General features: G+C 36.6%; 1 protein-coding gene across 1 annotated transcript in view; it reads right to left on the bottom strand.

The window, feature by feature from the left end:
• COL21A1 (collagen type XXI alpha 1 chain) overlaps positions 1-18,760 on the bottom strand; it is a 125,790-nt gene that overhangs the window by 88,562 nt on the left and 18,468 nt on the right. Inside the window, exons 3-8 of the mRNA XM_060615790.2 lie at positions 17,248-17,416; positions 16,927-17,143; positions 14,197-14,370; positions 13,077-13,154; positions 10,788-10,871; positions 3,408-3,470 (exon numbers count right to left, since the gene is read on the bottom strand). Coding sequence (XP_060471773.1) covers positions 3,408-3,470; positions 10,788-10,871; positions 13,077-13,154; positions 14,197-14,370; positions 16,927-17,143; positions 17,248-17,416 — 785 coding nt within the window. The remainder of the gene's footprint in view (positions 1-3,407; positions 3,471-10,787; positions 10,872-13,076; positions 13,155-14,196; positions 14,371-16,926; positions 17,144-17,247; positions 17,417-18,760) is intronic.

Genomic DNA, 18,760 nt, shown 5'->3' on the forward strand with positions numbered 1-18,760 from the left:
AATTGTATATAGTTATAATTTATATATATTATCTATATTATTGAATTTATATTGTTAACATATATTAATTATATAGTAATATATTAATTATTACAATAATATATTAACATACATTAATATGTATTCGTGTATATTAATATATTACATATAATATTACTAATATATTAATATAAGTACTTATATAACTAATATTTATAATTATATAACTAATTAATATTATTATAATTAATTGTTATACTAAATTATTATTACTAAATAATTTAGTAGTGCTCTCAGAGGAGCTCTGTGTCATTACGAGGTGCCAGCAGATGATATTTCAGCATGTCAAGTGTATCTGCTTCAAAGGGGGAAAGCACCACAGCTACCAGTACCCAGACAGAGTAGGGCCCAGGAAAGGGTCTCCAGGGCATCCCACCACCCAGTGTGATTAGGGAAGAGTTCACACAGGGCCTCAGGCAGCACCATCACCGGGCCGCGGGAGTCACAGTGAGGAATGCCACCAAGTCACATGACACTTTAAGTTATGAAGTGAGAACAGCTGGGATATAAGAAACTCCAAGGAAAATGTTGCCATGTTACAGGAGTTGAGGCTAAAGGCAAAGAGGAGATGATAGATTAAGAACCTATTTGTTTCACTCAATTCAAATGTCTGATGATACATTTTTCACCTTCTTTCCCACAAATCGCTACCAAGCTACTTCTGTACTTACCAGCTTGGCCTACAACGGCACAGAAAGATTCAAATGCCCATGCTATATACCAATGTCCTCCCACCTACCTAAGGGTTTTCTTCCTGAAAACATCCATTATCGCCCAAATCACGGATATTTTCCCCCTCTGCCTCATTTTCATCATCATAAAAACATGTTACAACATGTCCCATCTCTTAGTTTTTTTTTTATTTTGAGAGAGAGGCACAGAGACAGAGAACACTCAGGTGCATAAGTTGGGGGAGGGGCATAGAGAGAGGGAGGGAGGGAGAATCCCACAAACTGTGACATTATGACCTGAGGAGAAACCAAGAGTCGCAGGCCTAACTAAGCCACCCAGGCATCTCTCTCCCATCTTTTAAAAAAAACCTCCTTTTATCCCACATCCTAACCATGCAACTGCTCCATCCATCTGTTCCTCATTCTACCCCTCAGAAAAAGCATCTATATTCAGTCATCATTTTACTTCACACTTTCTCTTGAACCCATTTCAATCCAGCTTTTATACCCACCTTCCCTAAACCCCATTTATCAAGGGCCCCAATACCTCCATCTAGCAAATTCAATGGACTAGGCATAGAGCTCATTTTTCAAAACTTCTTAGCAACAATGACGCAACTGAGCACTCCCTTCTCAAAATGCTTTTTTCCCCTGGCTTCTGGGGATGCCACCCCCTACTGGTTCTCCTCCTACTTCATTGGTCTTTCTTTCCCAATTTCCTTGGCTGCATCTTCCTCCCCTTTTTCCTCTAAAGACAGCCCAAGGCTCAGTCCACTGCCTTCTTCTCTTCTCTAATCTGTGATTACTCTCTAAAGGATCGCATCCACTCTGGTGGCTTGATATAGATAAATCTACAAACGAAGGAGTCCCAACTGTGTACTTTCATTCCCTGAACTCACATCCCTGAACTCAAGATTCCTCTAATATCCTAGCAAGCACCATGGGCATCCTAGGAGCAACAAGGCATTCTCTCCCAGGGCTGTCCAGCTCAGTAAGCTGTTCACACAAAGATCCTCGGAGTCTTCCTCGACTCTTTCTCTCATGCCTCACACCTAATTTGACAGCAATTCTGGTCAGCTTTACATTAAAAAAAAAATCCAGAATATGACCACTTATCTTCCCTTTCACCACGTCAACCTGTCCAAGCCAGTCTTACTTCTCCCTTAGAATCTTGAAATAACCTCCCACACATCTCCTGTTCCCACTCTTGCCCTATATAATCTACTCTCCACATAATATTCATATTTATCTTTCTAAAACATAAGCCAGGTCAAGTTACTTCCTATCTCAAAATACCCAAATGCATTGTCATCACACTTAGAATGCATCCCAGTGTGTCAGTTGAGCAGCACCACCCCAGCCACCCAGCAGCTCCTCAGCTCTCTACAGCTTTAGTGCATCACCATTTTGTGACCTGACTCCCTTCTCCAACAATCTCTCTCCAGAGAGGCTCACCTGTGTACCATTTTCCCACACAAAACTGGTGTATGAGACCCCAGCACATCACTACTTCTTCAAAAGTTGGCTATATTTTTGTATTGAATTTGTCAGCAAACCTCTCTCAGGAACTAACAAGCTCCTCTATCCTGATGGTTGGGATAGTGATAGTCTAACATTAGGCTGTGGTTCCTTCATTCCTTAAATATTACTGACTCACAATACACACCTTCCCATCCTTCACGCAAGAAGTTAATGTTTCATGATAAAGAGATATTTTGGATGACAATTATCTAACATTTAAAAGCAAATTCCTCATGTTTATTTGCTGTTATAAACATGCTGACAGCTGAGCTATCTGAAAATATTTGCCTAGAATGCTTTAAAGTAGATTTGCTTTATGTTTCCTTAATTCAAAAATCTCCCTCAGTTCTCTTGAAACTTACAAGATACTATTTTTTTAGTCAATATATTCCAGTGCACGTATGTTCTTAGGAAAATATCACTTTTAAAAAGATCTTCAACTTGAAAACTGCCATAGACATGAAGGAAAAAGACAAAAAGATTTCTGAACCTAGCTATGCATCGATACTCATTAGACAACTTTTTAAATGTAACAAAGATGCATGCAATTTGGGGATAATGCACCTAAAAAGTGACTGGAAAGCTGATCCTATTGACCCAACCAGGCTTAATGTTCCCCTCAGGTTAACTAAACTTCAGACAGCCTTCTTCCTGACCCTAGGCTCCTGATCTCCCTCTTCTTAGAGCATTTATACTCTAGAAAATTTGTCACTTTCTCTGACCCTCTGAGTGGCAAACCTTTTCAAAATTTCTTGTCAGTTTTGCAACTAGCAACGAATGTCTTTCTCAAGGACCTAGGAGCCATCCCTTTGAAATACACTCATCAAGAAAGGGAAGTACCCGGATCTTCCAGTCTCTGAGGGAGGGTAGGACCCTAACTTCGAGAAGTGCCAATTACCAAAGACAGTTGCCCTAATCACACAGGAAAACATCTGCCAAACTCAGGATAACTCAATTCCTGCCACCCCACTGATCACCCACCTAAAGTTCTCCAGTACTTTTTCACTAGCTCAGGCCAGCACGCAAGAACCCTTCCTTTGTTTCACTAGAGGTGAATCTCTCTCCCTATTACAACAGTCTTGAATAAAGTCTTCCCTGCCTGTTTAACTTTACCCAGTGCAGTTTTTACTTTGACATAATCCCAGTACTGGAGATGACTAAGCTTTCAGTACTCACAGGCTTACCATCTTGACCAGATTGTCCAGGGTAGCCGGGGTTCCCAGGCTGTCCAGGTTCACCCTAGAAAGGAAAAAAAATCTTCAGTACAAAATGACAAACCATAATGATGCAATCAGTCCCCTTCAAGGTTCAAACCAATTCCATTATTTGTACCTCTCTGTATGTTAAAAAACAAAACAAAAAAAACATAAATCCCAAAATAGGGTTAGAAAAATGCCATATTTTAAACACCCACTTTACCAAATAAAGGCTATTTATTATGCAAAATGTTCAAGGATTTACTTCTGTGAGTATATCAGGTATAACAAGTGAGATACTTTCGCTAATGTAAAATGTCAGTATTTATGGCAGGACATTTTTAGAATTCTAAACAAATTAAGTGTCATAGCAAATATGGTTTCAATAATAGCCATCTTTCATTTGTAAGTCTACAGTCTTTATTCTAAATGTTACACTACAGATATCAATGACCTATAATGTCATAATTCAATTCACAGTTGTTGTTTTTTTAAGTCCACAGGCTCTATGATCTTACACATGGGACTCAAGTTTAAAGCTGTATGACACTCATTTCTTTTATTCCAGTCAATGTGTTTCTTTAATAAGGTTAAAATTTTTAAATCTGAATATTTACATGAGAGCATAGCCAAGCCAAATCAATCTGCCCAACCCCCACAGTCTTTAACACATTTAATACCTAGAAATGAAGACATGACCTTTGCCTTCACAATCCAAGGATGTCCAAAGAACACTATTCCCTACAATATGACAATTCACCCAGGCACATTTTATGGAACTCTAGTATGTTGCCCAATGGCATTCAGATGGTCACCACCCATAAAAAAGGGAACGTTTTTTGTGAGGTAAGGGAGTTGTATAATTTAATTCTAAGAAATACTTCAAAATTAATGTATTAATCTATTACTGAGTCCATGAGATCCACATGGGGCATCTTGCTTAAAAACATATACTATCAGTAAACTCCTGCCTAGAGGTAAGACAACTGATTTCAGTTCAATAATTAATTATTTAAGAAATCATTCACACAGGACCCCAATAATTGTAAGTTAACTAAACACCAATACTAAGGGTACTTTCACAGAGCCAGATCTGCTAGTCTGAAATACTACTTCAGGCTACTGGTTAGGGAGATTTGTTCCTGAAAAATGGAACAGGAAAAATGGAAAAAACTATGTGAACTCTATTAAGTGGCCAACGAAGGAGGGATGGGCTTTTCACTTAGGAACTGCCCATGAGGCATAGCACAAGGAAAGGCTACGAAAAATGGAAATGTCATTTTTAAAAGAGAGAAAGAATAGCTATAAATCCAGGGAGAAAAATAATGCTGAAACATGTAATGTCTTTCTGAAGAGACAGAATTTATAATTCTAACCCAAGGACTTCCATTAAGGAGTAACACTCTGGTTCTCTAGGTAGTTAGCATTTTCTCTTTTTTATTTTATTTTTTTTAATTTTAGAGAGAGAGAAAGAGAGTGAGTAGGGGAAAGAGGCAGAGGGAGAGAGAGAAATAATCTTAAACAGTCTCCATGCTCAGCGTAGAGCCCTACATGGGGATCAATCCCATGACCACGAGATCATGACCTGAGCAGAAAGCAAGAATGCGACTCTTAACTGACTGAGCCACTCAGGTGCCCTGAGTTTTACTGTTCTTATTATGAGAGGATCCACTTTCATCTCTGGCCTCCCTGCCATCCTTTATCCATGTTCAGATTGGACCTGAGGTCTTTCAACACATTCCATTTTTTTTTTCTCTTGGCAAGAAGTTTTCCTTCCTTATCCAGTTAAGAATCAATTATTCCTCCCCTGTTCTCTCTCTCTCTCTCGAAAATAAACACTAAAAAAAAATTATTTTTAAGGGGCGCCTGGGTGGTTCAGTCAGTTAAGCGTCCAACTTTGGCTCAGGTCATGATCTCACAGTTCCCAAGTTCCAGTCCCGCATCAGGCTCTGTGCTGACAGCTCAGATCCTGGAGCCTGCTTCGGATTCTGTGTCTCCCTCTCTCTCCCTCTACCTGTCTCTTGCTCTCCTCTCTCTCTTGAAAACATTTAAAAAAAAAGAATCAATTATTCCTTTTTACTTGATGTCTTTTTCTTTTGAAATGCGATAGCAGCTCTTAACTGTTTCCTTATTCTTAAGTAGAATTCTTTCAGTTTTTCCTTGATTAGTCTGCATTTATCATTTGAACTGAGACTGTGCAAACTCTTCCTTTTTTGGCAGAAGAGGCAGGGGTTGAAAATGCTATCAAGTAGAGATTCAAGAACTATTTGCCAGTTGATTTATTTTAAACTTTTTTTAAGTTTATTTATTTTTGAGAGAGAGAGAGCACAAACAAGGGAGAGGCAGAAAGAGAAGGAGAGAGAGAGAATCCCAAGCAGGCTCCGCAATGTCAGCTCAGAGCAAGAGGAGGGGCTCAAAACCATGAACTATGAGATCATGACCTGAACCTAAATCAGACACTTAACCAACTGAGCCACCAACGTGACCCTACCAATTGACTTAAGTCAAATTTCCTGTTAATGACCCTCTTTATTTGCAGCATATTAATCATCAGCAAAATCTAGGATACTAAAAGGATCTTAGAGGGTTTATTTTTTATGACAAAGCTGAAATACAGGTTTGGGATAAGAAGAAATGAGATTTGTGGTTTAATGCTGCATAAAAGTACAAAACATACTTAACATTTTAAATAAATAAAAACTAGTTTCAAGACAAAAAAAAAAAAATCACTCACAAGATAAATCCAATGTGACTTTGTAAGGACCATAACACTGGTGAACGGCCCCAAGAGGGAAAATAATCTCTTTTTCAGGTTCTATTATTTCTGGTAGGTTTTACTGGTTATTTTGACTATTGCCCTACTATTTATTTGCAAAAACTCAGGAAGGGTTGGTGTTGTTTCCATAAAATTGGGAGAATAAAGTAAAACACTAATTTTGGAGACGACCAATCAGAATAAAAATTCAATTGTATTACTGTAATAAAAGCTGATGCTCAACCTTTGTTAATTATATGCTACACACTGCTGTAAGAGATTTACATATGTTAAATTACTTAATCCTTTTAATAATCCCATGACACAAGTAATTTCATTATTCCCATTTTCTGTATAGGACAACTGAGGCCCAGAGGGTTAGGTCACTTGCTTACAGTCACACAGCAGTAGTGAAGATGTCACTTGAACTCAGCCAATGTAGGCCCAGAGTCCATGCTCCTAAACACCACTGTCCCTGCCCACATTAAAACGCATACACTGATTAGAACCAGACCTGCGGACTGCTAGGAAACTTAACATGGAAAACAATTTCCAAATACATTACACGAGACGTAGGGCCTATTGTACAACTGTGACTAAATTCCCAATCCAGTTTCTTCTAATTTAGTTGAAACATTTGCACATTTTGAATTTTAGAAACTATGTGTTCAGCTGAAAAGCAATACTTACTTATGTTGAACTGAACTCGTGCCACAGGATTTTTGAGTTGTTGACAGGAGTGGAAATGTCATGGACTAAGCTAAAACATCTCTGCATCTGGCCTCTCAAGTCATGTAAGTATGAATAATTAAAGTAAGAAACAGTTGTGCTTGCAGAAGCAAGCTAATAGTTTAAGTTGCTCATCTGAAACAAAGGTCTTTGGAGCCCTTCACCTAGGCCCACATCCCAGGTATTCAAGCCCTTTTCTCAAAAATCCTTGTGCCTTCATGCTCCCCTGAAGACTTGCAGGAGTCCTGACCTACGACCTATTCCCTCCTCCCAAACCAACCTCTTCCCTCCCTCAAAACTCAAACACCCACTCACAGGCTAGAAGGAATCCACTTAGTCTGGGGAAATCTACATAAAAATGTGAATGCCCGGTGGCCCCTGAAATTTTCCAAAGGCTTTTGTATTTTAAACAGAGGATACTTTGATAGCTCAAAGAAATCCCTAATTGGTGGACTGATGAGGGTGAAACAAAGGAAGTCAATAGAGATAGATACAGCTGGAGAGGGGGAGGCAGTAATTTCAGAGTAAAGGATTAGTAAGAAATTGCTCCTTCCTAAAAAGAGGACAAAACGCCTTCTTTCCACTTCTGAACTAATAGCTCTAATATCAAGGTTAGATCAAATGTGGGAGTCTGCCCCCACAAACGTTCCTATGACTACTCAAGTGGAGAGAGAACCTGCCAATCACAAAGGTCTTTTGAAAGGGGGTGTTTGTAAATTGGGGATTGCCTGGATCTCCCATAGCACAACAAAGGCATTCCATCCCACACAAGTCAACTGGGAAGAGGGGTGAATCTTATTTGTTCAATGATTTCATAATTCATTAAATTAAAAAACTACCACCATTAAGCACTGTTAGACACTGGAATTTCAAAGGAGAATTTAGTTTTTATTAAATGTAAAGTGCTTGCGTAGAAAAATAATTCCAACAGGTTTATTGGATCCTCCCTATATTTGACATTAAGAATGCAAAATGAATTAGCTATTCTTTAAGGAACTCGCAATCCAATAACAGACATATATTTCTATGCTTTTTATAGAGTTATAATGCCATGGTAAGTCTAAGTACAGGCTACCACAGTTAATTTGACCTAGTTTTCCAATAGGGTTGTCCTATCTTTTGGAAACTCAGAGAATTCTAAACAGATGACTTTCTTTATCCTAGAATAAGCATTTACCCACCTACCCACACAAGAATTTCACCTCAGTTTCAGTCTCAGGCCTCAACTATCAGCTCCCAGAAATCTATTTCTGGTTAGCAGGAATACTAGATCTGTTTTTCACAGGTAACTCTATTTGATGGTTATCTACAAAACTTTCCAGAGAGCATCAAACAAAAATGCGCATTAAGTCTCAGTTCAATCTATAAGTAAAAACACTTGATCTGTTTTAGTTCCAGTTCTGCTGATCTAATTAAAACCCTATTAATTCCCCAAGCCAGAAATTCTCTAAAGGAAATACAACTCAGAGTGTTGCTAGGGATTCTGTTTTTCACATGCAGGTCCCTGATGTGGGCTAGGAACCACCTCCAGGGGAAAGAGCCCTAAAAGGATGGAAGAGTATGTGTGTGTTCCTGTTCTCCTGCCAGATTTTCTGAAGAAAATGGAAAGCAGATCGGGAAGGCACGCCAACTTGAAGATTGGTGGAAAACTGCAATTTCACTTAAAGTAGTAGGTGGCAATAGTGTGAGATTATGACTAAGAAAATGAACATGAGGAACACATGGAACTTGGAAACACTGGATATCAGAGGCTTTACCAGATAAGACAAAGGGTGCTCTGGAACTTTGCTGTAGAAACATATGTGAATAAAAACTGATGTCACTTCAAGACACCTAACAGATCACTAATAAAGATTCAGAAAGCATCAGAGGCATCTGATGTCTCCCCAAAAGAAGACAAACCTTAAGATACCCTACGGGTGGCCAGAACCTCCCTGGGAGTCAGGAAAGCACTCTGGGCTTTGAGAGGTCAGATATAATGGGACTCTCATTTCCATATTATATATCTTACAGATCAAATAATTCTTATGTATAATATTTCAAGTTGAATTTATATATATATATATATATATATATATATATACACACACATATATATACACACACACACACATATATATATGTATGTATATACGTATGTATGTATGTATATATATATATATATACATACATACATACATACACACACATAAACCCTGCGTGGGGCTCTGCACCGACAGCACAAAGCCAGCTTGGGATTCTCTCTCTCTGCCCTTCCCCACTCATTCAACCCCCCCAAAATAAATAAATAAACTTTAAAAGGAAGAACACTTAGATTAACTTACCTAAATGCCATTTAAAAATACTTTATAATAATAAATTGATTATAATATACTGAAGTCAAATTCCAAACCAAATAGATTTTCTTTAAATAAAATAATGAATGTGTACTTTTATTTCTTAAATTGTATTTGTTTCTTGATTTTAATGCTAGGCCTGGAGTGTATCATGAGCTATCACATAAAAATGGACAGGAGAAACATGCATAAAAGATAGGAAGAATTAAATTAGATGAGCAGTTTAAAATCTAAAATTTTCAGTGATGGTGACTAAAACACTTAAGGAAATTCCATCGAAATGAACATCATAATTCATATTTATTGCTTGGTCACCTCAGGCAATAAATGATCAATACACAAAACACTCTATTTGGCTAGGGAGTCATACCTGCTTCCAAGTTAGACATCATTTTTATTTAAGTGATACTGTAAAATACTATTAAATGAATAAGATTCACATAGAGTAGACAAACCACTTAACGTCTCAGTATCAGGCTGGGTCTAAGTGATGCCACAGTAAGCATTAACTTACACTTAATCATTCATATTTAATAGCATAGAAACATGTTCAAAATATTTAGTTATATAAAAAGTAACTAGTTGAGAAATAGTATGCACATCATGACTCCAATCACATAAAAATGTATAATACACAAATAAATATGTAAATGTTTATATACACATACACACAATTAACATATATACACACACAAATCAATATATGCAACTGGAAGATGTGCATATATGAGTATCACTAATAGACCTACTCCCCCCAAGTGATTATCACATAATTAAGTAAAATTAATAAATCTCTATATGCCTGTTTTTTAGAATTAGACATCAAACATACTGTTGAACTCAATTTTAATATTTCTACTTCATTTTTCTATCTGAAAGTCATTTCTTTTTATTTTTTAAATAAGTTTTCTAATGTTTATTTTTGAGAGAGACACAGAGAGAAAACGTGTGAGTGGGGGAGGGGCAGAAAAAGAGAGAGAGAGAGAGAGAGAGAGAGAGAGAGAGAGAGAGAGAGAGAGAGAATCTGAAGCAAGCTCCAGGCTGAGCTGTCAGCACAGAGCCTGACGTGGGGCTTGAACTCACAAACCGTGAGATCTTGACCTGAGGTGAGGTTGGACATTTAACCAACTGAGCCACTCAGGCACCCCCTATCTGAAAATCATTTTGACAAGCTGAGAATTTGGAACACATCTCAACAAATGCCCTTTCTTCATTTTTTATTAGATTGTAAGGAGGTATGGTTCTTGGTATCTGGCAGCAGTCTTTAAGGGTGGTGGGAGGGAACCAGATAAACCAGCAAACAAACTAATAAAGTTCCCTCACTTTACTGTGGGCCAGGGGAATCAGTTCTAGGTTCAAAGGCACTTATAGATTAGAATATGCTTTTTTAAAAAAATCACTAAAAGTCAGGTTTTAAACTGTTCTAAGACACTAGGTAGAAATTTCAAAAAAGGGTCAGTGGTGCCTAGGAATTTTTCGCATTTGCTCAGCTCTTTTGTTTGTGGGTTTTAACAAGAAAAGCATGTTAGGCAGTACTCACTTTGGGGCCTTGCAGTCCTGGTTTTCCCGGAGGACAAACACAGGGAGCTGGAGTAGAGCCTACATCACTGGGACCGTTGAGGCACTACAAAGACAGAAATGGAAATAAACAACAAATGTGGGAAGACACATACATATGCATGTGTACACAGGTATGTGTATGCACCTGCATGTCTGTGCGAAATGGTAAAGGTATCTCACACTGACTTTCCAATTTTATTCAGACCAATCCAATACGAAATTCTGAATCACAAAAAGCTATGAAAACGAAATACACTCCAATGACATAAAAAATGAGTTCTATTTGTCTAATATACTCACAGTTGATGGAAGCAAGCTAAACAGTCCCACAGTACAAATACTACCTTAAGGAGAATAATAGTTTCCAGGCCTACCTCACCATTCTGAAAGAAAAGGAAGAACAAATGGGTTTTAAAAGATGCTTTTAATTTTTTCTAAATTTTCTTCCTAATTTACAGATATTTCATTGTCCAGGTTCCAGATACATGAAGTATTGGAACCGGTAAGAGTTAAAACATTTGCTTGCAACTATCCTTAAAAAAAGTACCTATTTGTACATGTTATGGCAACATTTACAGTAGGATAAAGTAAGGAAATGAACAACAATGACGAGTGAAAGGAGTAAACGAAAATGCCAAAGCAGCTTGGTATAATGGCCACTCAGGAGCAAAAGTACCTCGGTGAGATTTATATGCCCCCTCGAACTTTCTGGAAGTCATTTAAGAACCAGAGGAAAAAGCCAAAACACATCTGAGAAAGTCACAAATTCCATGCATTAAATTTTATGCCTTTTACTTTAGGAGAACTTCTCACTCAACAATCTGTTCCTCAGTGAATAACACATGATTTTAAATAGGTTAATAATCTTTCCAAACAATAATAAATTCAATCAGAAGATAAGAAAGTGGGAATAAGATGCAAAAGGCAAACAGGCCTCATGAACTCACACCTCAGAGGAAGGGAAGAGACATAAAAACACAAAACAGTGGCTGTGAGGACTGAGAATCCACCATTTAATCCTGGGTTTTCATGATGTGGAAGGGTAATGGTAATGGCCATCACATCGATGAAGAAATATCAACAAATTAGTATATAAGATGGACTCTCAAATGCAATCACTTATTAGTACTTTTAGGAGAGATTAGAGATTCATGTTCTAAGCTATAAATATCTAAAATAAAAGTAACGGTGTTTAAACAACTACCTATCTAAAAGACCAAGAATGAATTATTTCTAAAAGGTTCCATGTTGGATTTTATTATAGATCCTTCATAGGCACTGCTCCACATCCTCAAGTTTTCAGAACATGTGGATTTGCAGATTATTCAGTTTGATAGGAAAAAAGGAGATAATGACAGTATGACTTTACAAACTAAAAGAACTATAGCATGAGCTCAAATGTCACTGGAAACTTTTACAATATTCTGCCTTATTTGCATTACAAATATATATATGTGTGTATATATATATATATATATATGTACGTGTGTGTGTGTATATATGTGTGTGTGTGTATATATGTATATACATATATGTATATACATATACATATATATGTACATATATATATATATACATACACACACACACACACACACACACACATATACACACACACACATACATATATATATATATAGGCCCAAGGAGAGAGGGATTGATTACACACACACACACTAGGAGCAGACATATATAATCAGACTAATATTTTAGCTTATAATTATTTCCTCCTAACACATTAATGAATATAGCTACATAAATAGAAAGTGGCTTATAACCTAGAAACAAGAAAATCTTACTTAGGTAACAACAACAAAAAGAAACCTATATATTCCTTATGGTTTGAGAAAACGTGCTGATGAACAGGAAAATCAATCACTTCCTATTCTTCAGAATTATGCTGTGTGGGGTATTCTGTGCACACATTTAATGAAATATAGAAATGTATTTACACTCTAGATATTCAGACAAAGAATCCTATGTTTTTCTAGAGCAGGCCCAGCCCTGCTTCACTTGAGTACTGGAAATATCACATGCTGAGATGTGTAAAAAATACTTCCTTGTGCTCTTCCATTCCTATGTGTACAGAGATACATTATAATTTTATTTCAATTATGAAATATGTTTTAATCAATGTAACTTTATTTGCACTGACAATTAACAAATTAACGCTGTATATTTAATTAAGGCTCACACATTATCTGTCACTTGTTTATTGCTCTGAAAGTACTGAAGCAACACTTGGGGGAAAATAATCCATCCTACTCACAAATCCAGGAATCTCGCATGCTGTCTCTCTGTTGTTCTGTTCTGGGTCACAGTAGATTCGCAACTTCTGGACATCAAACTAGGAACAAAACCACTCAAGTTAAAATTGAGGCACAAGCTAATGGCTTAATAAAAGCAACCCAAATACATTAGCTGTTATGTAAGGTTTAGCACTCAGCTAAAACATAAAAACACTAAATCTGAATACCTAAGATACAGTTTAAAGATGTGATGCAACATAATTCATAAAGAAAACTCTAGCACTAAAAACAAATCTCTGATGTCCTTCAGGAACCCAGTGGAGCTTTTATTATTATCTCTGTATTAAGAGCTAGTCTAGAGAGCATTTCCTAGGACACTTAAAAGCTTTCCCAGGCTTTCTGTGTTTATCCTAAATCTCTGCAACATTTTTGATTACAATAGAGTCGGCTTAAGAAGTCATCTTTCATTTCAGACACTTAGTTGATGGCATGGAGTGTTATGTGATGAGTAGGCCAAACACCTGTTTCTATTTAAACACTTACTACAATTTGACATATAACATTAATACAGAGAGACCATGTGCGTAATTTGGATGTGACAGTCTTCCCTTAATAGAAACACAGTGGGAAAGACACACCTTTTCAAACAAAGCATTTTTCAAGAAATGGCTATCTTTTTATACACACACTTCTCAAACCACAGATAGATACTCCAGCTTCAAAAATATTCAAAAATGTCAAAAATTAGTTTTAAGAAGAACATCAAGATGAATTCATCTTATTGTATCCTCACAGCTGCAAACAAATTTTATAGCCCCTACTCACAGCTCCAATCTTACATTTTCTTTTCCAAATTCGTTATCTCCTGGGAAATATGAAATTAATGTTTCCTAAGAATGTAGAATTCTACCCTTAACCCAGGGGAACATTTTTCTAAGAATTCCTATAAAATCTATTAAGTCTAACTTTGCATTTTAATACACACTCAAATACAAAATCCCACTAATAAACTGAATACATTTTAAGTGTCTTAAAGGAATTAATAATTAAATCAAATGCAGTTAAGTCATAAATACTACCACAAAGGACAGCAAGAGCTCCACTTTATACAATGCAAAAAGCAAATCATCGTTCATCTACCTGAACGGTTTCTTCTTTCCCAGAATACTTTCCAATTTGAGTTTGCCCGCTGATGAAGATCCCTAAAACTGGATGTAAGGGCTTGTTTTCAATCTGTTGATCATCAATATACAGAGTTACATCTTGTTCTGTTACTAAGAGACGAATTTGATGCCAGCCTTCATCAAATAATGTCTATAGGAAGAAAGTATGGAACATTCATGAACAAAATGCTAACCATCTTTCATTTTCTTTGTTCCCATTCCTTTGCTGCCAACCATAAATCCATACCACATAGACGGTCTGTACTATATACTAATTCACCTTGACCCAAGCTGGACCTTAAAAGCTACTAATTAATTAATCCCCATTTTCCATTACATATTCATTACATATTAGTAGATGTATCAACTTCCTGAAGCAATTCCTTCAAGGTCACAAAAAAAGTTCCTTATGTCTGAATCCAAATGGCTTCTCCCATTCTATATCCTATTTACTTCATTGCAACTTTGCACCCTTAACGAGTCCATCTTCCTTGATATCCTCATTCAACTTCCATGATTCAAACCATCTTGATCATCTTCGTTTCTTTTTCTCCATTTGCTTATTCTATTTCTTCAAAGGCTCCTCTTCCTCACCTGCCCTTTGATGAGGTCATTCTCCACAGGTTTGTCATTGACCTTTTTCATTCTCCCCTTTGATTATCTTACCCACTTCTACAGGACAATTATTACTTCGATGGAATAACTCCCATATCTACAGCAACAGCCTGGACCTCATTCCTACATATGGGACCTACAATTCTAATACTGGCTAGTATAATTTTACCAGGATATTTCACAATCAGCCTGAGAGAATGTGTAAGCAAAATGAACTTGAACTATCCCCAAAACTTTCTTCCTTTCAGTTTCCCTCAGATAATAACATCTTCAGTTTCTAAACTGCAACAAGTGTCTTTACCTCTTGCCCTCCCCTCAGTTCCAATAATAACCAGATGCAAAGTTCTACCAAATATGTCTTTTGACTCAAATTCACTTCTCCCCTTCCATTCTCATTACTATCGTTTAGGTTCATGGATATCTTGCTTTATCTAAATAATTTTCAAACACATCTCTAATCCTGCTCTCTCTAGGCCATTCTTCATACCTCTACTACCATTAATCTCTCTCACTAGAATTTCATCAAGAGAAGATACCACATCTTATTAATTTCTGGATTCCCAGGACCTATGCCAATTCCAGGAAAGAAATGCAAGTATTCTTTGTGAAAGCAAAAGGAGGAGAGCGAGCTGCTTTGACTAGGGCACACCTATTAAAGACTTTTAGATGGAACCCTGTCATCCACTGAATGAAGTCTAAAACCCTGTGTATGGTTTCCAGGTCCCCATAAATTGAGTTCACACCTTGTTAGCTCTTTCTTTCGTGTATCTTATACTCCAAACACAGGGGTCACCACTTTCTACCCTTTAAATAAAAACCCTGCATTTTATTATACATGATTACTCAATACTGAACCACCAACTTACATATCCTTAGCTCTCTTCATCAAAATCCTATTCGTTCTTCAAAGTCCCATCCAAAAAGCAGCTCACTAATAAGTCTTGTCCACATTTTGTATTAGAATCTACCTTTCCCTCTACACTCCACTAATACTTAGTACTCCTATTAGATATCAGAGACCTTCAATCTTCCATTATATATAAGTTCCTTCAAGGTATGAAATATGCCTTATTCATTTGTGATTTCTTACAGAACCTAGCAATTTGCCTTTAATAAAAATAAAGTTTTTAAAAATTTAATCTGCTTACCATATGAAATTGCATAGATGCATAATTTCATATACAACCTTGTACACTTCCTAAATTATACAATATAGTGTTAGACTACCATAATTATAATAACGACCAAAACATAACTGTTTTTATCACTACATCTGTATTCCGAACATATTTTGACTTGGAAAATAAACTTTTATTTTTAGTTTATCAATTTTATTAAATACAGCTTCCTTCTGGGGAAACAAAATGTCCTCCCAATAATTGTGAATTCTTTACCCATTATCTACCTGTATTTGATGTTCTAACAAATGTCTTTATCTCAGCATTTTGTAGGACATGGTAATGTAAGGACAACCAACCAGACTTTGAAACTGACAAGACTTAACTTCAATTCCTGATGTCACCACTTACTAGCTGTGTTATTTTGAGGTGGGATTTAATATCCCTGCATTTTTTTTCTGTCTGTACAATGAGAGCAATACCTTCTTCCTTGGGTGGATATTATAATTACACGCTCAGGGCATCTAGTAGTAGGCACTCAAAAAATGTGAATTAGCCCCACCCCTTAATCCCATTTAAGAAATAATTTTCCTTCAGGGCACCTGGGTGGCTCAGTAGGTTGAGAGTCCAACCTCGGCTCAAGTCATGATCTCACTCCTCATGAGTTCCAGTCCTGATGTCTCACAGCTCAGAGCCCTAGAGCCTGCTTCGGATTCTGTCTCCATCTCTCTGCCCCTTCCCTGCTCGCACTCTGTCTCTCTCTCTCTCTCAAATATAAATAAATATTGAAAAATTAAAAAAAAAAAAAGAAACAAATTTCCTTCATCTGTTGCTTTTATTCAGTAAAGCAACATTAAATTATGAAGTCAGTATCTTTTCAGCCGTGTTAAAATTATGGCTCCCGTCCTCCAAACACACACAAACCTGCTAATACCACCATGAATACCACCATACTCATACCCAGGCATATTTACCTTAACTTGGGAGTCAGCAAAGGTGACCACCTGTGAGCCATTAATTATGCTGGTTGTTGTAAACAGTAATGTTTTATCCACACCATTTAAGGTAACTGCTATTTGTGGCCTTCCATCAATGGTTAAAATTCTCCATAAATCCCACATTTTCTTGACCTTAAATCTCTGAGTGGAGACAAATACATATGATGGAGGAAGACCTTCTGGGAAAACATTGCTAGAAAAAGAAGAATATGCATAAGCTTAAAGAATTCTCAACATATCTACAGACATACCAAAAAAAAAAAAAAAAAGATCAACACATAATGTCATAATGTTTACCTTGTGAATTCTGATAAGTCAACTTTAGCTGTTACTTCATATCCTTTTATCTTTGTTGGTGAAAGCGGGATTCTTTTCTTAACCTTTTTCTTTACTCCCAAGCCTAAAAGAATATCAAACCCTTTCTCATCACGAGCTGCCACTGGAATTCGTGTTGGACAAACAGATTCTACAAATCCAAAGCAAAAGCAGTAAACGTTAATTAGTCACAGATTACTTCGACAAAGAAAAAATGTCAAAGGAGAAATATTAGAGAAAATAATAAAATCTGCATATGCACACAAATGGATGTAAATGCATTGTCTGAAAAAATATGCAGGAGGGATTTTGGCATTCGAAGTCTCAAAAGTCTTTTTCCCCCTAAAAAGGGATAAAAGTAAAACAGAAATATAAAAGAAACACTTGCTAATGTACTGTTTTAAGAACAACACCATGTTGATGTTTTTACTTCACTATTTTGAACACGAAGCAACCTGATACCGGTGGGGTAGGAGAAGACTGGAATGGCATTCACGATTCTCATCCAGTATTTGGTGTTAATTTGTCACATGACCTTGCAGAATTCTAAATTTCTTGGATCTAGGAGATGAACTCTAAGATTCCATTCTTGCATTCACAGCATTTGAGGGGTAAAAAAAAGTAGGTGTCGTTCTTGATATTCTTTCCAGTTTAAGCAGTTAATAATTCCACAGTTCAAAGCACATTGTTTCTATTACTCTGGAAAAAACTGTGGGTCTTTTCTGTTCATGAAAGTACTCAAAATGAGGCTATTATCTCATCTATTATTAACTATATTATTACATTAATCATATTTATAAATAAAGACTATTTCCTTAAGAAAAATCATTAAGATTTCTATTATACAATCGTCTATATGTTATAAAAATATGGCATGCTTTTTGCTGAGAAACTAGCACCTAAAATTACATGGAAAATTTTACATGGTTGAATGCAATTAAGCTGTTCTGTAGATATGTTGCAGTATTTTCAGATTCTTCCAAAGTCCTCATATAACATACATATTGAGCATGACTGCTTACATTTTATAGAGCAGCTAACAAAATAAAACAAGAACTCCACTAAACATACTTTAAAACAATCATTCTTACACAACATTAAGAAGAGGGAAAAGTATCATATTTACAATACAATAAAAAGTAATGAGATGGATTTTATGAGCCTAACACATACAGTCATAACTTACACCATAGAATATTGGAAATAAAATAAAGGTTTGATAGAAATAAAATAAAAAGTATTCCTGGAAAAGGAGGGACATTTTTCTCTTTGGGTCTTAAGTTTTGAAGTGACCCAATGAATTACAACCTTCTTTCTCTGGTAAGCTTGGAGCTAACTTATGGGGAGATACAGGAATGAGGCAAACACGTTGATCCAGTGAGCTTCATGAGACTGCACACCATGATTAACCCCCACACCATCCCAGCAACGCAGGGCTCACTTATTCCCTCTCCCACCTCAGAAGCAGGGTCTGCCCATTAAGCTCATACATGGT

Source organism: Panthera onca, chromosome B2 (assembly GCF_046562875.1).
Source record: "Panthera onca isolate mPanOnc1 chromosome B2, mPanOnc1 haplotype 2, whole genome shotgun sequence".
Classification (NCBI taxonomy): Eukaryota; Metazoa; Chordata; class Mammalia; order Carnivora; family Felidae; genus Panthera; species Panthera onca.